This window comes from Pleurodeles waltl, chromosome 1_2 (genome assembly GCF_031143425.1).
Source record: "Pleurodeles waltl isolate 20211129_DDA chromosome 1_2, aPleWal1.hap1.20221129, whole genome shotgun sequence".
In the NCBI taxonomy this organism is placed as follows: domain Eukaryota; kingdom Metazoa; phylum Chordata; class Amphibia; order Caudata; family Salamandridae; genus Pleurodeles; species Pleurodeles waltl.
In genome coordinates, this window is record NC_090437.1 from 1297745896 (window position 1) to 1297759026 (window position 13131).

Here is a 13131-nt window from a genome sequence, read left to right on the forward strand (position 1 = left end):
ATGTGCACCGATCCGATCCTGTGGGCTAATCTACTCCTGTCTGTGGGCAGCAGAAGGAGCCCCAGTTACCTTCTTCCAATATAAAGGGTGGTTTGGCTCTCTGATACCTTCTACAGCCAAGGCTTGAAAGTATGCACATCTGCTGCATAATATAGTCTGTTACAGTATCTTAAAGTCCAGCAGCTAAGTCACAAACTAGTAACGTTTGTTAGAGAAATAACTTTCTGTGATTTTCATTTTGTAGATACTTTTTCAAGGTGAACTTGGCCTACCAATTTTGTGTGTGGGATCGGTGTGGAACAGCTGGAAAATCATGAAAGAAGGTACGCAGACTAATTTTTAAAAACTTGAGTTTGGTTCCTTTCTTATGAATTGCTTTTTATTGTTTCTAACTTTATCTTCCCCCACTCCCAAGATCCAACATTGCTTTTTGGATTTTGGGGTACTTTGGGGGGTTTTATAGTGATAAAGAAGGTCTTGTGGTAATGTGGTCCTGCTTTGCCACAAATAATGTAGCATGTTCTCATTTAATAAGTATGTTAAGCATGCACATTTCATTCAGCTTTAAACTTAAGTAGGACATCATCCATTACATAATACTTCGGGAGAATGTTCAACACAATAGAAAGTACTAATGGAAATGGGCATTCACATACATCACAACGAGCAATACACATTTTATGAGGCTAGCCCCTCGGAAAACTGGACAACATCTGACTGTATACTAAAACTATGCCAATTTCTTACTGGACAGCATGTCAATATTATATAGTATCTCAGAGGTGTCAAATGCCAAATTTGCAACATTTATTTTAAATCCAAGTTCATTTAAACATACATTTTAAAATTCCTATTATTATATTGACAACTTGAATTTCAGATCATATTGGCAGATTGAATAATGGAGCTGGCTACTAAATGAACTGCAGCCCACACTGACTTAATCATTATCTCAATATCTGGGTAGGTAAAAGCCATCCATCTCTCTGCCTTCAATTGTTACTCTACAAGCTTGTGTCATTGACCTTCTTCCAATTGGTGGTGGTGTTCAGAAATAGTTTTCACTTCATATTAAGCAGGGTAATTTTATTACAGAAACAGTTCCCTCTCAGTTGGCATTATCAGCTAATGCCACAATTTTATTTAAATTGATTACCCTTAATGTGCACTTGTGACTCACAAATTAAAAATTACCCCTGGTGTCTTAAACACCAGCATGGTGGTTCCCTTTATCCATACACGCTATGATTAATCCTTCAAAGACCCCTGCCATCTCTAAGAGTGAAGATTTAAACTTGCAATCTGTACTCCTTACCACCCTTCTAAGCTTTTTTTTTTTTTTTTGCTTGATTGTATCCTAATAGGCATAGGTCCTCCCATCTTCCTTTGGGAATGCCTTTGTTTGGACCTTTCTTTTTTCTTGGAGCCAATTTACTGCCTTCCGTACATAATCTGTGTCCTTGACCAGTTCTAGTTTGATTCCGCCTCTTTTCTTTGTATGTATGAGTCAGAAATCCATCTGCCATCTCCTGTCCAATTCTGTTCCTGTCTCTTTTGTAGGTGTATGGCATAGGGTTGCAGGAGATCCCTTTGGTAGGATCTTCCTGTAAAGGACTTAACCGTCTCCCGTCTAGTGGAGGCATAGATGGGAACCAAAGAAAGAGCAGAGAGACAACGAGTGTCACTGCTAATCTCTGTCCATTACACACTGCCTAGTTCATAATCAAGTGCAAAAGCACACTAGATTCCTGACCCTAGTATCTTGGTGCCAGAATGATTTTATACCTGGTATTGTCTCATGGGTCTCACACTGCAAGTATAGCAGGAGTCCCACAAGGACATGACAGGGAGCTTAAGTATTTCAGCGGCAATGAAGCGCTAAAATGGATGGAGCTCTGAACTAAGAATGACTAGGAAATCCTCTTTTGTGCTAATGCACTGGAAACAGAACAACCAAGCACACATAATTGTTTGGTTAAGTGCTGTGTTTGTTTAATTTGTATGTGACTCTTCTAGAGTAGATGCTGCCCACTGAATCTGCGAACGCTGCACATATAGAGGAAACTCTTTTACATCACCACTCAGTTGTTCACTTATACTGGAGGGATGACCATTTGTTATGTTATGTGGATTTGTAGCACAACTAATCACCCGTCAGGTAAGGAGGGGGAGAGGGGATCATGCCTGTATTGTCTGAAAGAGCCATGTCTTGAGGTTCCTTCAGAAGTCTATGAGGAAGGAGGATGTTATGAGCTGTTGCAGGAAGTCATGCCAGGTTTTGGCTGCAAGGTATGAGAAGGAGCATCCTCCGCTTCTGACCTTCTTGATGCAAGGGAGGTGTGATTTTGCCTGGGATACTGATCGAAGGTGTCCGGTGGGTTGGTAGGAGTTGAGGCGGTGGTTGAGGTACGGTGGGCTGGTGTTGTGAAAAGCTTGGTGGGCGTGGGTGCGTAGCTTGAACTTGCATCTTTCCTGGACTGGGAGCCAGTGGATATTGTTTTGGTGTGGAGAGATGTGGTTATTTCGCAGGAGTTTCAGGATGAGTCTGGCAGCAGCATTCTGGGTGATTTGGAGTTAGCATAGAACATGGGCTGGTATTCAGAAGCAGATGGCCATTTCATTATTCAAGTCTACTTCACATAAAAATCTTCCATAGCATTTGCAGGATGTGGAAGTATGATGAGGTGACAGTGTTGATCTGTTTACTCCTGGAGAGGTTGGTGTCCAGGATAATCCCAAGGATCTTGGCATGGTCTGTAAGGGTAGTTGGGGGTCCAAGTTCGGAGGGCTACCAAAAGGCGCCCCAGGGTGAGTGGTTGTTGCCAAAGATAAGGACTTTGATTTTGTCAGTGTTGAGCTGGAGGCAGTTGTTTTTCATCCAAACAGCGACATTGCTCATGCAGTTGATGAAGTTTGTCTTGGCAATGCTGGTTGAGTTGGTAAGGGACAGGTTGAGCTATCTGTCGTTGCTGTAGGATGCAATATTGATGCTGTGGGCTCTGACAATGTCTGCAAAGTGGGTTACGTAGAATTTGAAGAGAGCTGGGCTGAGCGGCAATCCTTGAGGGACTCCACAGATGGGTTTCATGGGTTCTGAGGTATGGGAGGGAAGTCTAACTTGTTGAGTTCTGACCATGAGGAAGGAGGATATCTACTTGAGGGCGGGCCACAGATATCCATGGTGGTTGATGCAGAAGCCATATTGAGAGCTGTCTAGGAGTTGATGGAGTTCTAGGTGATATGCGAGTTGGGTATTGATGGCTTTCTCCATGACTTTTGCTGGGAATGACAGGAGTAAGATTGGTCTGTAGCTACTGAGGGTGCTGGAGTTCGCTATTGGTTTCTTTATTACCATACCATAACTTCTTTATCAGCTCTTAGTCTTCTTTCTTTTGGGGCCTTCTCCTTGTATTGGGAGATAAGTGTTTGTTTTTAGTTCTGGGCAGAGACTACTCGTCCCCTACCGTGCACGACTGATGCTCTTATTATTTGGAAGAATTTAAAGTTCTCCATGATAGTGAGCTACAGAGAATGTATGTGTCTATAATGCTTAGAAGGGAATTGCCTAAAGCTCAAAATGCTGGTGATAGTCTAAGAAAGGAAGAGATCAAATTGCAAGATCACCTTGTTGTGTAACCATGACTTTTCACCGTTTGAAGTTATAGAGGTTACATTAAAGAGAGGACCGAAACCTCTAGAAGAGCACTTCAGCAATCAACTAACTTGAAGGAAGATAATCCAGGCAGTCCCCAAGCTATTCAAAAGCTTCATGTGACTCCAGGTTGCGCCTTTACACGTCCCGGTGAAGACCTGCATCAATGTTTCTGATTAACTCCAAAACTTTTGGTTGAAAAGTTGCCAACTTACCTAGTATTTGCCTGTACTGATTTCATATCCCAGAGGTACAACCAAGGATAATTCTCTCCTGCTCTGTACACATGGGACCTAAAAAATAATATGTCAAGACAGGTTGACTGTAGGAAGTGGTTGTAGTGAATCTGTATTTTGTGTTCTCAGTGGCATTATTTCACTTGTTGCACTACACAAGCACCTTCACTTTGCACTTATGGAGTAGCCTCTGTCATTTTCTATGAAACTATCTTGATTTAGAATTGTTTCAATATATGAAAATACTATAACTCAAACACCTCCTTCTGAGTTATTTACATAAGTTTCTTTAATATGTCGTTCTTCAAATTTTTTCTTATATATTTGCTCTTGAGGGGATCCATACCCCATATATAAAGTTACTAAACAATTGTATTTGAAACAGCTGTTCTGCTCCAACATAACTAATATGTAAATATGATTGTGAGAAAAAAATTCCCTTTTCACACAGGCATATATCCATGTGGCTGCAACTCTGAACATAACTTTGCACCACATTCTGCAGCACTCACTCCAACATCCACCCTTCCTTCTTAAATACAAGAGCAACAAAACCAGTAAGCAATATACTACACACTGTCTACATCATAACTGTAAAGAAACAGGTCAACAACAAGTATTCATTCACTAGACATCGAAAATGCACCATCACAGTGAAACATTAGTACATATGTACTTCCCTAACTTGCATTTGAATATACAGGGCGAAACACACCACCTCAGCGGAACACTGGATCATGCTATTTCCTACCCACTCCCCATACCAGCACACAGACACCACTGGTTCCCAGTTATCAGGGCAATCAGAACAGGAATACAGAACGTAATCTGTTTCAAATCAGATGCACATCAACAGACAAGCGCAGTACATATCCCCAAAGCAACATTGGATCATGTCCAGTAAGCCAACTGAAGCAGCCTTGCCTACTCACTTCTCAGCACAACCACAATACAAATGCAAAGCAACTCCTCGGCATCCTAAAAAAAACACAAAAATAAGACCCATGATTCAAAAGATTATAAGTCAATCAACTCTACACCAAAATGGTCATTTGTTAAAGCATGCAACATGAACACACACAACACACAAATCCCCACACCCAGTATGGGATTGTGATTTTCTGCTTTATTGTGTAACAGAAACTGACACCTCATCTGGCACTTTTCATTGTTTATTTGTGTACTCCTCTACTTCACCTCACAAGGAGATTGAGTCCATCCCCACCCTCACTCCCTCTGCAGTTATGATGCTTATCCCACAGTCCCTTTAATTTGGAAGTGTCTGACTTCGCAGTTGCAAGCGGATTGCTCAAGCAGTCTCTATTATAAGCACTTAAGGACTCTGGACACACCAGGCAACAGTATGATGAATCACTGTCCACTGACATGACCTCCGAGAGAAAGCAGTTCTTCCTTAGAACCAGGATGCACAATTCAGGTATGGACACCCATGTGTGCAGAATATAAGAATAATTCAATGGAGCATACTTTGTCCAGTCCCTGATATTATACTGTGCGAAGGAGACATTCAACACATTAGGCTAGTATTGTGAAAAGAGGGTTTACATTTGATTGATAACCATTACCTTTTTAAGTAATAAGATCATTCTTTATTATACTAGTACTGCAAACTCAGAATGTATTTGTTTTGCAGGATTCATAAGAATTCTGGACCTTGCAAGAAGCAATGAAAATACAAGCAGATTCTCCAGGTTCAGCCTGCTAAGACTGAAGCAGTCATCAGCCCTGGGTGGGGCGAGCCTTGGGGCCAAGCATATTGGCCAAGCCTTCCCTCTGGACTACACTTCCAATGTGGATGTATTTTATACACACACCTTTTCCTGATGCCTGCCAGTTTTATATAGAAGTGCATCACTGCCAAACCATCACCTTCCAATGCAGTTTCTCCAGAGCTTTGTTTAGTTTCCAGATTGCTTAGTTCAGCCTTCTCTTACAAACACAATGTAAATGTGAAGTTCATGAACACAGATGTTGTATAAATGCAACAGAAACTCTAATATACAGGACTATGTGCACTGTTTCTAGATGTTGTATTTCCGCAGGAGGTTTTGTATGAACTCTCCGATTTTAGTATCATTGTATCTATTTCCTTCTGAAAATCATGAGTAATCAAAATGCACTGAAAGATTTTTCTACAACTGTTTGTTCTATTTTTCGTAAATTGATTTTTTTTTTACCTTGCAATAAAAAAGCATCTTCTAATTTTTTTATATTTATACAATTGAAATGAAATAGGGATTTTGAAATTTGGTTAGTCAGCATAAACTATACCTCATTGCAGTTCCAGTCTTAACAGCATACAGGCTAAAGAGCAATGCTAGAGAGATTACTCATCCATCCAGCTACCCTTTTCACAGATTGATAAAAAACAACCTACAGCTCAATTTAGGTTGTGCTCTTAAGAACCTCAGGTTTGATACCTTGAGAAGACCCTCTTGCACTCAAGTGCCAACCAAACTTCTCACTTCAGTTGCTGTTCCAGTTCCAGGATCTCACTTTGCCTTCCCCACAAAGGCTACTTTCTGTAATCTGGTCTCAGACAGCCTATGAAACCCCATACTGATCTATCTAAAGGATGTTGTATTTGTTACGTGTATAATCACATGAGTACAATACTTTGCACAGACTTGATGGTCACTGGTTGCCACATTTGCATGCCTTGACAAGTCCCTGCAGTTGGCCCTGTTCTCTACATGGTAAACGCCTGATGGATTTCTGAATCTGGCAGAGTATTGGTAAGGCCATTGTAATCCTGAAAGGTTCAAATTAATATAGAAATGTGTGGTTACTGTATTTCCCATTGCAGAATGATCATATGTGGAATGTGATGCAGCTGAACCATTTGTAAGGTGAAAATGTCCTTAGTGTCACTGCTCCCTGAGCTGCTCTTCTTTCAGACCCAAAATTCTCAAAATTGGATAGAATCCTCATAACAATATATCTCAAAATGTAAGCTCAATATATGTGAATATATATGGTATCTCTGTAGCAGCAACCTAGCCAAAAGTCAGTAAAGGACTGAACTGAGTCAAAGGCAAGGACAGAGTCAATAGGTGATTGAAGAAAAAGCAAGCAGGATTCCGAGAGGGGTGGTGGATTTTACTTCATGCAGACTCCGATTTCTCAAATACATGAATGAAATCTTAGAATCTAAAATCCAAAATAAAAAAATGGATGAAAGCTCAGGCCCAGAATTCTGAAACATATTAATGAAACATCAGAACCAGAAATCTCAAAATACAAATATGAAGCTGAGACCAAGAATTCTCAAAATATAATGAGAGCTCATGCCCATAATCCCCCAAAATATTATTGAAACATTAGAACCATAAATTCCAAAATTAAAAAAATAGAAGGTAAGAGACAGAATTCTCCAAATAGGGGTTAAACCTCAGAACCAGAAATCTCACATTGAAACAAGCATTGGCTTAGCCAATACGACCAGCCTTTGGGACCTTGTAAGTGTGTGGCTATGCAGCACATTATCCTGTTAATAATTCGGTAATTCCCCCAATTTGGTTTTCAAAAATACACTCCTTTCTGCTTCTAAATGTTGCCATCTCGTAGTAGTAAATTGTAGTTTGTAAATATCAGTCATCAATAATAATAATCTGTTGTTTATTACTATCACTGAAAACACGTTTAATAAGCCTTGCACTCTCATCGCCTTTCTCGTCGGCTAAGTAGCTGAAATCGGAGGCAAGCAGATGGTGGAAAGCTGCGAGGAGGCGCTCCTGTTCTAAAATCTCATCCTGTTATAACGAATATCATATGTATCCAAAAACAATCAGGACCACCTACTGCGGTAATCATGGTCACAATAAGATTCACTTTTGTGTTTGACATGTTAACTATACTTTGTGTCCTCAGCAGAGGTACAATGAACTCAGTGAATTCAAACTTCATGTAAATAATCAATATAATGCTAATAATGCGTTGCTGAAAATCATTCCGTGTTCATGTGGTATTACGATCATGATAAGAGCATTGTAAAAAAACTCTCCATATCAGAAACGCTAGATGTTGTAACCGCATGTAAATTCTCCTTATTTCACACTCAGCTGAAAGTGTGTGAACTCTGTTACATCTCAGTAGATGGTTTACATAACAAAAGAAAATGAACAAAAACGTGAGAAATATGAAAAATACCATGCACAATGTCCGTTGAGAGTACTTGCTGTGTGTTGGTGACTAACACCACTTGACAGAAAAAAACTGTGTGAATCACAGCAGCTTTAGGAGGGAGGGGTGCGGGCGGGACGCGCGCACACACACACACACACACACACACACACACACATTCTTTCACACACAGACATGCACGCACATCCATTAACAACATTCATACCGTTCAAACATGCACGCAAGCACCAAACATTCAATTTAAAACATCACACACACACACACTTACCTTCAGCCTCCAGGTCCCAGGAGGTGTTGGGACTGCTTCCTTCCCTCATTGACTTACGGACTGCTGCATTCCCTCATTGGTTGACCTTAGGTCAGTCAATGAGGGAAGACAGCAGTCCCAGCCTCGTCACAGAGTGGGATGGGGTCAGTGAGACTGCTGACCCCACCCCACTCTGTGACGAATGTCACTGATTGACACTCGCCCTGGGCACCTCAGGGCTTAAACCTGAAGCGCCCATGGAGAGTGTCAATTGGTGACACTTTCCTCGTCACCCAGGGGAGGGCCTCGAGGCACCAGAGGGTGAATCCTTGGTTTACACTAACTACCATAAGGTTACCAGACTATACACAAAACATTGGGCATGTAGGTGAATTCTTGGTTTACACAAACTACCATAAGGTTACCAGACTGTACACAAAGCATTGGGCATGTAATGAGGGTGAATCCTTGGTTTACACTAACTACCATAAGGTTACCAGACTGTACACAAAGCTTCGGGCATGTAATCAGAGGGTGAATCCTTGGTTTACACTAACTATCATAAGGTTACCAGACTGTACACAAAACATTGGGCATGTAATCAGAGGGTGACGTTGGATTACACTAAGTACAATAAGGCTACCAAGCTGTACACAAAACAGTGAGCATGTAATCAGAGGGTGAATCGTTGGTTTACACTAACTACCATAAGGCTACCAGACTGTACACAAAGCTTCGGGCATGTAATCAGAGGGTGAATCCTTGGTTTACACTAACTACCATAAGGTTACCAGACTGTACACAAAACATTGGGCATGTAATCAGAGGGTGACGTTGGATTACACTAAGTACAATAAGGCTACCAAGCTGTACACAAAACAGTGAGCATGTAATCAGAGGGTGAATCGTTGGTTTACACTAACTACCATAAGGCTACCAGACTGTACACAAAGCACCGGGCATGTAATTAACAGTTAAAATGAGCATCGCTTGATGTTGTGTACAGAATGGCGAAAAAACACCTTGAATGTAATTGAGCAATGATATTCCCTCATCTCCGATGTGCAAAACTATGCGCGTTCCTACTTCATTTAGGTTCAGGAAGTAGTTTTAATCCGCTGCGTGAGCAAACAATCCTCTACAAATGTATTGTATGTCTTGCGTTATACAAGAGTCCAAATCGTGTGTTCCTATGATTTTGCAAGAAATTGTAAAGAAATAGTGAACACCGCAAAGCGATGGATCACTAACGGAAAAAGTGAAAATGCATGCATAGCCACTAAACACATGTTTAGTAAACTATAATCACTCTGATCAGTGCAACTGTAACTAACCCGTTCAAACAATTAAAGTAAAAACCTCCAAGAAGGACTGACGCGCACCAGAACATTTCTTGATGCCGTCTACTCTGTCGGCGGTCTACTGGTTCGCCATGTTGGTGTACTTTAAATACACTACTTTTGCAGTTATGGAAAGAGGACTAACCTAAATGAAGTGCTGGATGATAAATACGCTCATCGCCATGTCTCTGTGAGTATAGAAAACTTCATTTCCATTCAAGGCCCGTTATTCTAGCTACAGAAAGTGCAAAAAAACAACATGGAGCATTGAAGTGAGCACACACAACGGGAAGACCATATGTGGAGAATGTTTGTTGTCAGCATTTTGTGTGCCATTTGCAGGGTGGACTGTTGCACTCTGTGTGCACAAAATAAACGAATATGAACAAAATAACATTTTTATATATTGCTTCATTGCTTACTTTTGCCGTCGCTAAGCACAGGGGTTACTATTACAGATTTAATAGTACACTACATTAGGATGACAATACACATCTGCTTCCCAGCCAGCCATTTTCTGGTTGTCGCAGTGCCTGAACTCCCTCTTCTTGCTTTGTGTAGTGCTGGGCGGCACCCAGGCCACCTTGGCTTGGCCGGTATCTGGAAAATCCACATTTCTTTGTTCTTCTCTGCTGCCTTATGGAAAGTCTGAGAAGATGTATTCAGTTCCCACTGGAGCAGTTTTTACATTTTGAACCAAGTTTGAGCTCGTCTCAGAGCTTGCAGTGCCCCAAGAGCATGATCATTGACGGCCCCATCCAGCCAGCAGATGTACTTTTTCTGGACTTCTAGAGGAGATTCTGTGTACCAGCCCAAATATGTTTGCCAGAATTAGGACCAGTTTCCATTTCACTGAATGCCAGAACATGCCTTTGACTCTGGTGAAACCATACTCCTAAGACTGCTTCTAGCAAAAGGAGCTATGCAGCCCAGTATGAATATAGAGGCCCACCTGTCTGAAGCCTGATTTGTGGTCGTCTTAAGGCATTGAGCTATCCAGAAAGCATTAAAGACATTTCTGGCGAGCTTGTCATAACCAAGCCAGGAAGGATCTTCATGACAAACATTCCAAGACTGTGAGTATGTTAACTCCACATTGTCCCAAGCCCATGTGTACCACCCATGGCTTTGTGAGAGTTTGCTTCCTTGTTTTTTTAGCTCCAGAGGGAAACAAACAGGTTTACCTTTTCTGTTGTGGTCAGTCATTCTGATTCAAAAGCCATTTGAATCATCCCTCTAGTCCCACACAGGTCTAGCAGTGTCAGTCTTTAAAGTCTTGGCTGAATCCTCACCATAAGCACACTTCAGCTATTGCAGCTGGTGACAGTGTGAATTGCGATTCACAAACCCTGCCAAGTAAGAACTCTTGATGGCAACCATCCAGGTTAAGGATAAGGACTTCGAACTCTGGGACCCTAATTGGCAGTCGGAACAAACTATCTCTCATTTTGCTTCTTTGCTCATCTGTTGTTCGATCTCCCCCTTCTCTTTCTGTGTATATTGAAACCATTTATGCCCTCATTTAAAAAAGGTTTACTGTTCTCCCTTTTGAAACTAACATACATAAGGTCTCTAAATATGCAGTTGAAATCATGTTATTTGTTTTGAATGCAGAGAACCCAGACTCTGCCCTTTTCGTTACCATCTCAACATACTCAAAAGTCTGTGGCTACACACTCAAATCCAACTAAAACCAGAGCCAAATGACATAGGCCTTGTGTGGGAAACAGGACCAATGTTTTATTTAAATAAAGAATTCAGACTGAGATGCTGACATGTTGGGTGTAACTTTTTTCTGTGATATGGAAAAGGGGACAGAAATACCAAATTGATATATATATATATATATATATATATATATGTTCGATGGCATGTGTAGCTGCAGATACACATGCTGTGCATTATCCTGCCATCTAGTGTTGGGCTCGGAGTGTTACAAGTTGTTTTTCTTCGAAGAAGTCTTTTCGAGTCACGAGACCGAGGGACTCCTCCCTTTCGGCTCCATTGCGCATGGGCGTTGACTCCATCTTAGATTGTTTTCTTTCCACCATCGGGTTCGGACGTGTTCCTCTTCGCTCCGTATTTCTGTGCGGAAAAGTTAGTTAGTTATGGAAAATTTGACGGTATTGTTTGCGCTCGGTACCGGGTTAGTGCTAGCACATCGACACCGAAGAAAAAAGCGCTCCGGCGGCCCTTCGGGGCTTCCACTCCTTGGCGGGGCCTGGTCGGCCCGACCGCGTCCATCTTCAAACCTCATGGACCGGACCTCCTTCCGCTTCTGCCCCAACTACCACTCAAAGTATCCTTAACCAACATTTGGTCTGTAATCTGTGTTTGTCTCCTGAACACAAAGAGGATACTTGCGAGGCCTGTCGGGCATTTCGATCCAAGAAAACACTGCGAGATCGAAGAGCTCGAAGACTCCAGATGGCGTCGACACCGGCCGGGCACATCGACGTCGAAGAAGAGGAGAGATTCTCCATTCGAGACTCGGACGAGTCCGAGAGTGAGCAGCCGAAGACGCAGCAAACCGTGAGTAAACCAGCCCCGGCAAAATCTCACTCCAAAATAATGAAGGCCATGGGGACGCCACCGCCAACAGGCCATGGCTTAACCCGAAAACATGGTGACCAAACATCGGCACCGAAAAAGGCCTCCCAGCAGCTGAAGACGGCCTCCCAGCAGCTGAAGACATCTGACTCCGGTCGAGATACCGGCTCCGACCAAACTCGACACTGAGAGTTCGGCACCCCGAAAGTCAAAAAGGTTTCCTCGGAGCTGAAAAAGACTGTTGAAAAGACTTCGGTGCCGAAACATGCAGCCTCGGAGCCGAAACCAGGCTCCTATACAGAAGAACAAGGCCTTTCAACTCAATTACAAGGTCACAGATTTGAACAAGAACTGGGCATGGGGGAGCCAGGCCATACCCAGAGGAGGTTGCATATACAAAAAGACACGGGGAGAATCCGAACTCTACCTCCAATAAAGATGAAGCGCAAGCTCGCATTCCAAGAAACGGAAATGCAGCCAAAAGCGAAAGTGGCTAAAGAAAAGACACCATCACAATTCTCACCACAGCAATCGCCATCACATTCGCCACATCTGTCCCCGGTAGCAACACCCCCAATGATGCAGTCACCGACACACACTGGGATGACCCAAGATGACCCGGATGCATGGAATTTGTATGATGCACCAGTCTCAGATAATAGTCCTGATTGCTACCTGGCAAGGCCGTCACCACCTGAGGACAGCACTGCGTACATGCAGGTGGTTTCAAGGGCAGCTACATTCCATAATGTAGCAATGCATCCAGAGCCCATAGAAGACGACTTTTTGTTCAATACCCTGTCATCTACTCGCAGCCAATTCAAAGCTTGCCAATGCTGCCAGGCATGTTAAAACACGCCAAGCAAGTGTTTCAGGACCCAGTAAAAGGCAGAGCCATCACGCCTAGGGTGGAGAAGAAATATAAACCTCCCCCCTACTGAC

The 13131-nt window shown here is 42.4% G+C and overlaps 1 protein-coding gene across 2 annotated transcripts in view; it reads left to right on the forward strand.

Moving 5' to 3' along the window:
* Window positions 1-6111, forward strand: part of NAGK (N-acetylglucosamine kinase) — a 173130-nt gene extending 167019 nt beyond the window's left edge. Inside the window, exons 9-11 of one of the 2 annotated variants that reach the window (XM_069205404.1) lie at window positions 245-323; window positions 881-963; window positions 5543-5671. In XM_069205404.1, coding sequence (XP_069061505.1) covers window positions 245-323; window positions 881-918 — 117 coding nt within the window. In that variant the 3' untranslated portion in view covers window positions 919-963; window positions 5543-5671. Of the gene's footprint in view, window positions 1-244; window positions 324-880; window positions 964-5542 lie in introns of both variants that reach the window. The other variant, XM_069205395.1, reaches the window with a different exon arrangement.
* Window positions 6112-13131: the final 7020 nt, after the last annotated feature.